The sequence below is a fragment of the Globicephala melas genome, chromosome 5, assembly GCF_963455315.2.
Source record: "Globicephala melas chromosome 5, mGloMel1.2, whole genome shotgun sequence".
In the NCBI taxonomy this organism is placed as follows: Eukaryota; Metazoa; Chordata; class Mammalia; order Artiodactyla; family Delphinidae; genus Globicephala; species Globicephala melas.
Genome location: NC_083318.1, coordinates 1,068,708 through 1,081,218, shown reverse-complemented (window position 1 = coordinate 1,081,218; position 12,511 = coordinate 1,068,708). Strand labels below are relative to the sequence as shown.

The 12,511-nt window shown below is 50.4% G+C and overlaps 1 protein-coding gene across 8 annotated transcripts in view; it reads right to left on the bottom strand.

The window, feature by feature from the left end:
* The window catches only part of NSD2 (nuclear receptor binding SET domain protein 2), a 76,386-nt gene extending 63,875 nt beyond the window's left edge, over nucleotides 1–12,511 (bottom strand). For 3 of the 8 annotated variants that reach the window (XM_060298877.2, XM_030876691.3, XM_030876696.3), the window contains exon 1: nucleotides 12,421–12,511. Coding sequence is in view for 3 of the 8 variants with exons in the window: in XM_060298873.2 (XP_060154856.1) it covers nucleotides 11,805–11,900 (96 nt within the window). In the remaining 5 variants the exon portion in view is untranslated. Of the gene's footprint in view, nucleotides 1–11,804; nucleotides 11,926–12,420 lie in introns of those variants that run through there. The other 5 variants (XM_060298873.2, XM_060298872.2, XM_060298875.1 and 2 more) reach the window with 4 other exon arrangements.

The following is a 12,511-nucleotide window of genomic DNA, read 5'->3' as shown; positions in this document are numbered from 1 at the left end:
AGCCCGTGCATAGCAACGAAGACCCAATGTAGCAAAAAATTAAAAATTTTTTTTAAATGAATGAAGTATGGAGACATGATACAACACAGATGAACCTTGAGAACACTGTGCTGAGAGAAAAAAGCCGGTCACAAAAGGCCACATACTACGTGATTCTATTCATATAAAATGTCTAGAATAGGCAAATCCGGAGACAAAGTAGAATGGTGGTTGCCAGGGGCTGGGGGACAAGGGGAAATGGGGAGTGACTGCCCAATAGGCACCAGGCTTCTCACTGAAATGACGAAAATATTCGGGAATTGGATAGTGGTGATGGTTGCATTAACCACCACTGAGAATGTACTACAAAACCAACGAATTATATACTTTAAAATAGTTTAATTGATGAATTTTAGGTTAATCTTATCTCAGTTTGTAACCTATCAAATCTTCTGTTGAATAGGAAAGGTATTAAACATATTAAGTTGTATCATTCACATGTCTGTAATGTATTTTCCTATTCTAATTCTAACGCGTGCCTAATGCATAACGATAAGTCACTGCACATAGCAGGGGCATGTGCTGCACACACTGGGAACCCTAAGTCAAAAGAACTGGATCGAAGTCCACATAACGCGCAGTCCCTGACCCACCCCAGCCACGGCCTGGCAACCAGCCCCACCCCAGCAGGAGAAGAACCGGAGTGTAGTCTAAGGACAGGGCACACCGGAGGGGGCGCTCAAGGCAGTGAACTACAAGACACAGCCAGCACGAGGACACTTGCCAAGATCTAGGGAAAACACCTGCTGATACTGACGGTGGGTTCTGACCAATTGGCCCTCAGTGAAGCCTCCACCCAGGACCTGCCGTCAGCTCCCAGACCTCCGTCTCAACAGTGGGCCTGCAGTCGAAGGCCATCAGACGTCTGAGGAAAACTTACCATGAGGATAAGAATTTAAAAGCAGGGACTTCCCTGGTGGTCTAGTGGTTAACAATCCACCTTCCAATGCAGGGGACGTGGGTTCGATCCCTGGTTGGGGAACTAAGATCCCACATGTCACAGGGCAACTAAGCCCGTGCACCACAACTACTGAGCCCACGTGCCGCAAGAAGAAGATCTCATATACCACAACTAAGACCCGACGCAGCAAAATAAATAAATATTAAAAAAAGAAAAAGATGTTGCAAGAAGAAAGGCAACTGGAAATTCTAAAAACTAAAAAAATAAAATAAAGATGGCCAAAAATTTATTGTAATTCCCCCACCAAGAGATAAAATCTATTTCTCCACATTCTTGATTCTGGCCTGGGCCTGTGACTGCTCCCACCAACTGAATATGGCAAAAGTGATGCCAGACCAGAGCCAGCCTCGCCTTTAAAAGGACTGGCAGGGCTTCCCTGGTGGCGCAGTGGTTGAGAGTCCGCCTGCCGATGCAAGGGACACAGGTTCGTGCCCCGGTCCGGGAGGATCCCACATGCCGCGGAGTGGCTGGGCCTGTGAGCCATGGCCACTGGGCCTGCATGTCCGGAGCCTGTGCTCCGCAATGGGAGAGGCCACAGCAGTGAGAGGCCCGCGTACCGCAAAAAGAAAAAAAAAAAAAATGGACTGGCAGACAGGGAGTTCCCTGATGGCCTAGTGGTTAGGATTCCAGGCTTTCACTGCCATGGCCCAGGTTCAATCCCTGGTCGGAGAGCTGAGATCCCACAAGCTGCATGGTACGGCCTAAAAGTAAAAAAATAAAAATAAGAAAAAAATAAAAGGACTGGCAACTTCACTTCCTCCTTCAGGAACCAGCCACCATGCTATGAGGAGGCCCAAGCAGCCTCACGGGAGGCCTATGTTGGGGAGAATGGTGGACCGTGGCCAACAGCCAATTCCAACACACAGACACAGGAAACAAACTGACACCACAAGAGCAGACACAAGCTAACCCTGGCGTACAACGTCCAAACTGCAAAACTGTAAACAAATAAATGTTGTTGTGCTTTCAGCCACTAAGTTCTGGAATAGCTTATCAGGGAGGAATAGATAACCCAGACACCACAATATTGGGAAGAGCTGGGGAAGGGGAAGTGGGAGGCCAGCGGGAAAGAAAGCTAAATCCTTATCTCCTGTAGACAGAACTTAACACATGACATGTAAACCGCAAAGTTCTCAGCTCAGCAAAGTTAGGAAGTTTTTTTTTTTTTAAGTACAGATAGATACCACAAGAAACAGCTGGAAGAGCAGAGCAGTTGTCTCCTTGGAATAGTTACCTAGACTGTTACCGTTTGACATGACCCTCGCAGAGGAAACTGTCTTTAGGGCACCTGGTTCCGTCTGATCAATGAAAAGGTAAACTGGAAATACACCTAAACATTTGGTTGGTAAGACTGTAGTTATTACAGATTTTCCATAAAATGTACTTTCTGATTATAAAATTAATAATAATTAAGCTTTCTATTTTTCCTTGATGATGTGTCAAGAAACTGCACATCCTTGAAAATAAGATTTCTATAAACTCTAGGCTGGAATTCACAACTCAGTTTCTACTACATCATTCCCGTGCTGGGAACTCACTAAGGGAGGAGAGAGGTGAGAAGGTGCCAGGATCTGGGCACCAGCTGAAGGACCAGCTCTGAGACCTCCAGCCAATAGCAGAGAACAAGAGAAGCAGTTGGTACAGACCCAGGGAAGCAGCAATGGCTTCTAGGAGACAAGCCCACAACGAGGGCACAGCCAAGAACAGGGGCCAGGCTCCACCCAAACACCCAGGGTGCTGTGCCCGGCCCCAAGGAGTTACCTTAGAGTCCTCGAGAGGCAGAGCTGTAAAGCCAGGGCAAGGTCCTATGGAAACACGTTTCATTCCTAGTGGGCCATCAAGACACAGGTTTCCTCTATCTCAGAGGTCTACCAACCTACAAAAATGAACAGGGCCCCTCTCCAAAGGAAGCGGAGAGGGTAATTACCCATGATGTGCTCTGACCCTTTGCTGATATAACTGTTAATTCACAGAAATCCCTAAAGCAGCCAAGAGCATACTGGCATCTGAGAAATGCACACAAGCTTAGCCTCCACGTTGGACAAACAAGAACTACCAATATTTTTTTCGAAGAAGTTATAAGAAGTTGAATTTTAAGAAATAAATACTTTTTTATATAGATTTCAGAACTCAACAAAAAAGAATCCAATAAGCTGTTAACGTGACGCTCAATCCCAACTCATCTTCCACAAATAAGGCACACAACTTCAGATGCAGGACAAAAGGGAGAAAACCCTGACATGCACCGTCCTCCATGCCTCCTCTGCAGCTCTCCTTCTGCGCGGTGCCGCTCCCCCAAAACAAGCCTTCCTTCCGCAGCTGAGGAAGAGGAAGCAGCCTGAAGCCCGCCAGCTCCTCCCCGTGCTCAGGCCAGCGCCCGCCTCCCCCCGCCCCAGAAAGAATCCAGCAGCTGAGAAGCCAGGGGCCTGGGGCAGGGCCCAGCCCGCGGGTCACAAGGACAGACCACACACCCCTCCGCGTCACACGCAGGCCTGGAGTGGGCTGCCTGCTCCCCGACACGGCACAGGGGCGGCCGCGGCGCCGACACACAGGCCAGTCCAGGCGGTGGAGCGCGGGCAGGAGCCGCGCAGTCCTGGGGGCACCGCCAGGAGCAAGAGCTTCCACTCGAGTGGGGGCAGATGGGGGACAGCAAGACTGGGGGTCAGGAGAGCAGAAAGGGCACGATGACAAGTGGGGCGATCAACGTGAGAAACTGATATGTGAGTCAAGGACTCAATGAAAATTTTTTAAATTCCTCAATAGGCTTTTCCTTGCTCCCGAACCTCGAAACCCAAGTAAACGTAACGCTTACAAAAATACTGTCTAGACAGTGAGTGGCGCTTCTACCTGTCTGCTTTCGTCAGACAAAACTCAGGGCCGTCACCGACACCCTCCCTATGCCGTCCCTCCCCCCCAGCCCACAGGCCTCAGCCCTTTTCCTGCAGAGCTCTTGCCCCGGCTGACCTGACGAGGCTGGCTCCTCCTGTCACAGCCAGAAGCCCGTTGCTGGCGGGCCACCTCCACCTTGCACCAGCACCACAGGCCCCGAGCCGGCTGACCAGCCAGCAGACCCGAGGCAGCAGCGCTCCACTCCGCGGGCATCGGAGGGCACCGGCCCCACCCCAGAGCTTAGGACTCAGTAGGTCTAGGGTGGGCCCCAATACGCGTGTCTAAGAAGTTCCCAGGTGACAGATGCTGTCAGTCTGGGGACCACTGAGAACCCCTGGACTAGGTTGCGGGGCCGCAACCTGGCTCAACCCAGAGGTTTCCCTCATGCTCATAGTGCGTATCATGCGCTTCCACAGTGAGAAGGAGAAAGGGACATCATGGAAGCACGCGACTCTCAGAGCGCCCAGTCAGAGATGACGCGTCCCTTTTCATTGTCCAAAGCAAATCACGTGGCCGCGCCAAATTTCAACGGGGCAGAGCTGTTCAGTCCTACAAGGCACCCAAAGCAGGGACAGCTGGAAAGATTCTAACCCGAACACACAGTGAGCGCAGGCCGGTCTCCTGCACCCTCTTCCCTCTCCGGAATCCGAGAGGACTCCAAGAAACGCACTTCCCAAAGCAAACAGATTCATGTCCGTCTCCCTCTCCCACACACACACACACACACACACCCGCTTAAAACCCTCAAGGGCCTCACATTGCTCTCTGGATGAAAAGCCTTACTACAGCCTCAGAGAGCCTGCCCTGCCCCACCCTGCAGCCTGGGTCTACACATAGCTCCCTCACCCTCAGCTCCAGCCTCGTCAGCCTTCTGTCCACTCCCGTCACAGGCTCTCTGCACTGCCTGCTCCCTCATCTAGAACAGCCACACCACCCTTACCAAGCCCACCCTCTACCAAGGCCTCTTCTGCTCTCCGCTCCAGCCTCAGTCCCGTGAGGAAGTCCTTCCTGACACCCAACCCACAGTGAGGCATAACCTCCTTATAGATGTACTAAATGTACCCAACCTCTCCTTCGCGACTTTTCCTCCTTCGTCAGGGAGAATTCTGAACACACATAAAGGTAGAGAGAACAAGCAGGGCCCATGGACCGCACCACCATCACCCCACACCAGCCCTGATCCAGCCACACCCTCACGGCTCCCTTTCCACAGAACTGTGAAGCCAATCGCAGATGGTGTATCATTTCTTTGATAAATTCTGTATGCATGCCTACAAGGTACAAATTCTTTTCTTAAACAAAACCAAACCACTATGGCAGCTAAAAAAAACAAAAAGAATTCCTTAATGACAAATTGAGTCAGTGTTCCAATTTCTAATTGTCCCAAATATCATAAACAGTGTTGAGTCACATCTCTAACTAACTGGCCCGTCCTGGATGCACATAAGCCCTCCGTAGTGCAATCAGCCTCTTGTCCACATCCCCCTTCTTTTTCCTCGTGGAAGAGACCTGGTCACTGGTCCTGCAGGTTCCCACGTTCTGAGCTCCGCCGGTGGCAATCCCACAGTGTAATGTGTTCCTTTCCCCACCCCCATATCCCCATTAATCGCTTGTGGGAGGTAAAGGCCTGATCAGTTTCAGGTTCAGTTATTTAGCAAGACTATTTCACAGGTTTTTCTTTTTTTCTTTTTGTTATTTTTTAAAATAAATTTATTTATTTATTTATTTATGGCTGTGTTGGGTCTTCGCTGCTGCGCGCGGGCTTTTTCCACTTGCGGCGAGCAGGGCTAGTCTTCGTTGCGGTGCACAGGCTTCTCATTTTGGTGGAGCACGGGCTCTAGGTGTGTGGGCTCAGTAGTTGTGGCTCGCGGGTTCTAGAGCACAGGCTCAGTACTTGTGGCGCACGGGCTTAGCTGCTCTGCAGCATGTGGGATCTTCCCGGACCAGGGATCGAACCCATGTCCCCTGTTACAGATTTTTCAAAGATGCAATCTTTTGTCCACCGTTTCTCCTGTTTCATCCCTCTCACAGGTCTGTCAAGTCCATGAGACCAAGGACATGGGTGTTTTGGCTCATCACTGGAACACAGCTAATTTCTTAATTCTCAGTGAATGAAGAAATGTCCCCAGAAGTACACTGCCATACTAACTAACAAAATACACTGGCCCACCCTCCTATTTATATAGAGACAGCACAGACAGTCTTATGTGCAACATGCTGCCATGACAGGGCCTGGTGCTCAGAGGAACAACCAACCTGGGAACAGAAAACCAAACACACCTAGTGCCATGGGCGCAGCGTCGGCAACACTAGAGGAAACAAATGAAGGTGGAGCTGTAAGAGCAGCTCAGCAAGGCCAACTGGGACGCCTTAGGAAGGAGCCACAGCAATGCAAGGACCGTGAGATGGAGCACAGCTCATCCCCGAGGGGCAGCAGCATGGCGATGAGATCTCAGAGCAGCTACAAGGGGCCAGGGAGCAAAGATGCTAGAAAACACAAAGGGGCCACATGCCACGCTCAAGACCTAAGGCTTCCTCTTCTGGGTGAACAGGAAGGCACAAGAGACACATTTTCAGCTGGTAGGTGACATCAGTTTCTTTTTGGAAGGAACCAAGGTAGATCAGAAACGAGGCCCACCTTCAGTTTCACTAGTTCACAGGGAGATAAAAATGGTGCCCTCTCCACCCAATCTTTCAAATTGTGAATATTAGGATCACCTGTGCCTCTTTTTAAATTTTATTTCATTTATTTATTTTTTGGAGGTGTTCGGTCTTCCTTGCTGCACACGGGCTTCTCACTGTGGTGGCTTCTCCTGTTGCGGAGCACAGGCTCTAGGCGCATGGGCTTCAGTAGTTGTGGCACGTGGGCTCAGTAGTTGTGGCTCTTGAGCTCTAGAGCACAGGCTCAGTAGTTGTGGCACACAGGCTTAGTTGCTCCTTGGCATGTGGGATCTTCCCGGACCAGGGCTCAAACCCATGTGTCCTGCATTGGCAGGAGGACTCCTAACCACTGCGCCACCAGGAAGTCCCCAACCCTCCCCTCTTATTCTGAGCCCCCATGCTGCACCCCAGCCCATCAATGCCACTACAGCCCTCTCTCCTGCATCTGTTCACTCTTCCTACCCCACCTCCTGTGCCTGGGTAAGGCCACCGTTCTCTAGCAGTGGTCTATGAGCCTCCTCTCTGACCTCTCTCACCTGCCCATGGCCCTCCACCTTGCCAACCTCACACTAGGGCAAGCACGCCTACGCCAATCCCCTTTATCCACACCACTTCTTATACGTGAGCCAGCACACAAGGGGCTGAGAGTCTGTTCATGCAAGCAGTCACTCAATGTCTGACAGTCATTAGGGTACTGTCCTAGGCACTGGAGGTATCACAGTAAGTAGAGCCAAAAAGAGAAAAATCTCCACCCTTATAGACATCTTGATGCAGTCAGGCAGGCAGACAAATAAGGAAAACACCCAGAATGTCAGAGGATAAGAGTCATGGAAAAGAAGCTACAGCAGATGGGCAGAGCCAGACAGCAAGAGGGTGTCTGAAATCAGTGGTCAGGGACGGTGCCTGAGAAGGGGAGGTTTGAGCAAAGACCTAAAGGCAGGTAGAGAGGAAGCCAGGCAGGTGTCCAAGTAGAAGGAATAGCAGGTACAGCAGCATGGCTGCAGTACCTGAGGCAGGCCAGAGGCCAGAATGGCTGGAGCAGAGTGAGAATGCAGTGTGCAAAGGTGAGCGAAGCACAAAGTGTTCAAGACATACCTACAAGGGCTCCCAAGACTGGCAGGGAGTCTGGGGTCGTTTTCTAGGAGTGAGGTGCAAGCTGAGAGCTGAATGAGAAGGAATTAATACGAAAAGCCAGCTGTGCCCACACATGCACTGAAGTGTAAGTGTGTGTATGGGGGTCACAGGGGAGAGCAGGGGCAAAAACTGACCATGCCAAGGCCCAAGGAAAAAGCATGGCAGCAACAGATGGGCTGAAGAGGTCAGGTGAGATCAAAATAAGAAGTGCAGGGGACTTCCCTCGTGGTGCAGTGGTTAAGAATCCGCCTGCCAATGCAGGGGACACGGGTTCGATCCCACATGCTGCAGAGCAACTAAGCCCAGGCACCACAACTACTGAGCCTGTGCTCTAGAGCTCACGAGCCACAACTACTGAAGCCTGTGCACCCCAGAGCCTGTGCTCCACAACAAGAGAAGCCACCACAATGAGAAGCCCACGCACCGCAATGAAGAGCAGCCCCCGCTCACTGCAACTAGAGAAAGCCCGCGCGCAACAACGAAGACCCAACACAGCCAAAAATAAAAAATATAATAAAATTAAAAAAAAAAACAATCTAAAAAAAAAAAAAGAAGTACAGTGAGAGGCAGAAAACCCAGTGAGAGATTGGTCTTGAACCCCAAAGGGCACTGGAGCTCCTGGAGAAGGGGCCTCACATGATCACACGTGCGTTTTAGACAGACTAGGCAGGGTGTGGAGAGCTGAGCGAGGGTCGCACAACTGGAGTCAGAGACATGCTTTCTGATCTGTCCACCTATGTAACCAGCAGCACAGCCCAAGGGAAAAACTCACCAAGATGTGAAAACTGCTGACATAAACATACCCTTAACAGCATGACACACTTCATCCAGATCATCAATTCTTTCTATGACAAGCCAGTCAACTTAAAAATTGAGCTCCCAGGACTTCCCTGTGGTCCATTGGTAAAGAATCCACCTTACAATGCAGGGATGTGGGTTCGATCCCTGGTCAGGGAACTAAGACCCCACATGCCGCAGGGCAACTGAGCCCGCGTGCCACAACTACTGAGCTCGCGCGCCTCAACTACAGAGCCCGCGTGCCACAAATTACAGAGCCCACGCGCTCTGGAGCCCGCACGCCCTGGATCCTGCACACCAAAACTAGAGAAGAGAAAACCCGCGCACCACAACGAAAGATCCCGCATGCCTCAGCAAGGATCCCATGTGCCACAACTAAGACCTGAGGCAGCCAAAAATAAATAAAATAAATAAATAATAAATCTTAAAAAAAAATTGAGCTCCCAACTCCTCCAGTAAGATAAAACATTGTTTCTCTACACACCCACTAGGGAAGTCTCACTACTGGGGCTTTTGAGCTGCAGGCCAGCACTCAGCTCAACCACTACTTAGCAGTTTCCATCCTTGTATGTCTTGTTGAAACTATTAGGTATTACAGACATTAAGATGCTTTGAAAACTCATCTTTGGCCGTTTGTTTTCTGGAAGACAAACTCAAGAACAAAACTACTTCAAGACAGTCTGAATTTTTAAAGTAGCAAACCAAATCTCATCAAATCAGTTCCTTCAAAAGCTATACTGCAACCGACAGACAAATGCAAAATGCTGACGAGTCCCCGGGGTAACTAATTTAAGTCTTTTTCTCTCCAAAAGAAATACGTTTTATGTAAATAACAGTTCCTAAAAAATGAAATTAACAAATCACATAAAGGCAGTTTGTAAAGTATAAGCATAATCCTGGGAATTTCCATGTCACCTCTTGCTTTTGTGTACTTTATATTCTTTTTACTTTGCCCAGGGATACAGATAAGTACAGTAGAAACATCACTGCTTGATTCATCCTGGTGGTGGACACAGGTCTACTCTATTATTTGTTTGCAATATTTCATAGTTAATTTTGATTTAACATTTGAGTTACCTATGATGAGAAAAGGAAAAGAAACAGCCCTGCCTAGCAAACAGTGTCTTAGCTCCCCAATTAAAGTAGGGTGACCTTAGGCCAGCCCCTTACTTTCCATACTCAGCTTCTTCCAGAGGGTCCCTTTCTGCTCCAACATGACTTACAAAAAAGAGAGACAAACAGGCCACATGCTGGCATTAAAATGGGTTGTTTATCCCAAGTCATATGCCCATTTATTTATTCAGCATTCACTGAGTGCCTGCCATGAGAAGGCACCAGCAGAGGCCAGGCTGCCCAAGGCTATAAGAGTCCTACCTCAAGAGCTCTCCAACAGGAGAGAAAAGTCACATATGGCCACTGAAGGGCTGGGTCCTCTGTGCTCAAAAGGGAGGACAAGCAGTGGTCCACACCCAACAACAGTCCATGCAGAGGCCTGGGTCAGGACAGGGCACCACATATTTGGGGAACAAGGACACATTTAGTGCAGTCCAGCAGAGATAAGAGTGAAGCTCAGAAGACTAAGATGCTTATCCAAACCTGCATCATTCTATAGCCAAGCAGTCCAACCCAAAACAACACCAACCAACCAACCAAACACTGCACACTAGAATATGCATGGGAAAAGCCTTGTATCTTCAGCTCCCACTGATTGATTAAAGTGTTTCCTTAGAAAGGTTACTTGTGTAGCTTAGAAAGGGCAGGGCAAAATAAATGTGGAACTTCAGCATCATCTTAGCACGCCCATCTCAAATGTGTGTGCTCAGTGGCCATCCTGTATCTCATATAGTACACATTTTATTAGTGTTTTCTACCCTCTCACCAGCACTTCTTAGTAAGTATAACTCCACCTATTTTTACATGTTTTACACTGAAGCATCAAACCGTAAAAAAGTAACTAATTAGCTTCCATTCTGCCATATGAGTAAACCTTTTAAAACTGTACTACTTGTAGGAGGAGAAGTCATCCGAAAAAATGGAAGGCTTGGCCCACTCTTCCATAACTAGGCCACAGGGTCTCTAATTCCTAACTTCTCACAATTCTGACTTATTCTCCCCATCTGATTCCTCACATTTGAGCAGGTACTATTTTAACGGCCCTGTGTAAATCGGCTGAATAAAAACCATAAGCCTAGTAGCCACACGTGGTAGCCTGTTTACCTTACTGTTTTGTTCTGTGTCTCCACAAATTTCAAATTATGGTAGTTTAGACGTTACATATCAATATATCATAAAAGTGCACACAGAATAATAAACTGCCCATCACTTTTTATTTTTTATTTATTTACTTTTTTGGACATGCCACACTGCGTGCGGGATCTTAGTTCCCCGACCAGGGATTGAACCCGTGCCCCCTGAACTGGAAGCACAGAGTCTTAACCACTAGACCGCCAGGGAAGTCCCATGCCCATCATTTTTTGAAACTCAGAAAGTTATTTTTCTAATACTCTTAAATTGGAATGTTTACCACTGGAATCCCAGGCCAGCCTGATCTGTAGTAATGCCGTCAGGAGGGGAGGATTTTTGTACTACATAGATCACAGTTCTTCACAAAAGCTTACGCAAACTCACAACCCTGCAGAAAGTCCTCACTTTACCAACCACTGGCCCAAAATTGAAGGCTGCTGGGCGTCTGAGAAAATGGAAGAAAAGGAAAGGAAATGACTCAAAGTAATCGTGCTTAAGGCATGAGTCCTCTTCACTTCCAGTCGGCAGTTTAGATTTGAACTACGGTCGGTGGTGAGGTACAGGAGCACACCAACCACGCCAGGAAAGGGCTGTGCTCCCAGGACTTGTTTCCCTCGTGGTGCTGATTAGAGCTGTGCTTCTTTAATGGTGCTCTCGTCACATTTAAATATGTAACGAAGATATTTAAAACAATTGGGAAAATAAAAGAGTTAAATTCCCAGCTTCATACATGAGATGGCTCCTAACTTATTTTCCATCTTAATAATCTCATTTTAAAATACATAAAGTAAGAGTCGGTATAATCGACGCGTGGTAGCAACGTGAGGTTTTTAAGTTGTTTAGTGATTAGGGAACACACATCTTGGCGTTTAAGTCATTTAAAAGTCAAGGCCTTGAAAGTCTGAGCGCGGGCTGTCAGTCCTGAAGAACTTCCCTAACCTCGCTCTGAAGTCACCCTAACCGAATGGGTCCCCTGTTCTGCTACACGCGCACACGCGCACACACCCCGGAGCCCTAATTACCTGCCTGAGAATGATTAACGTCCCAGTGAGACCAAGTTTCCCCCCGCATGTCAAACCTGTGACCACTCACGTCCCGGCATCGGCGAGAGGGAGAAAAAACTAAGGCTGCACCGGGTCCTGCGCCTTCTGCCCAGAGTCGAGAGCAGCAGCATCGCTTAAACGCCGAGATTTTAAACCGCCCTTCTGGCGAGTGGGGCAGAGTCGGCCGTGCGGCCGGGCCGCTCCGCTGCGCGGCCGGGGCCTCGGGGCCGCCGTCTGGCCAAGCGCGGGGGCCGAGGGCCGGCAGCCCCGGGCGGGGTCCCCGCGCCTCCACCTGCCAAGGCCCGGGGCTCCGGGCGCCCGCGCTGACCAACGGCCGACGTCCGAGTGTCACCCGGACCCTCCGCAGACAAAAAGCGCCTCCCCGGCCCCGGCCGCCCCTCCCACCGCCGCCCGGCCCCGGCCCCGGCCAGCGCCTCACAAAGGCCGGCCCGGCCCGCTGGGCGCCGCAGCGAACAAAGGCCGCCGGCCCGCGGGCCGGCACAGGTGCAGCCGCCGGCCGCCGGGCCCAACATGGCCGCGCCCGCCCGCCCGCCCGCCCGGCCCCGTTAGCCCGCCCGCCCGCCCGGCCCCTCAGCCCCTCAGCCCTCCGCCCCTCAGGCCCGCGGCGGTTGGGCCGGCGGCGCCAGTGACCTGTTGTGCGGCGCATCCTCCGGCGGCGGCGGCTCTCCGGTGCGGCGGCTCCGGCGGCGGCGGCCGGGGAGGGGGCCGGGGCCGGGGCCGC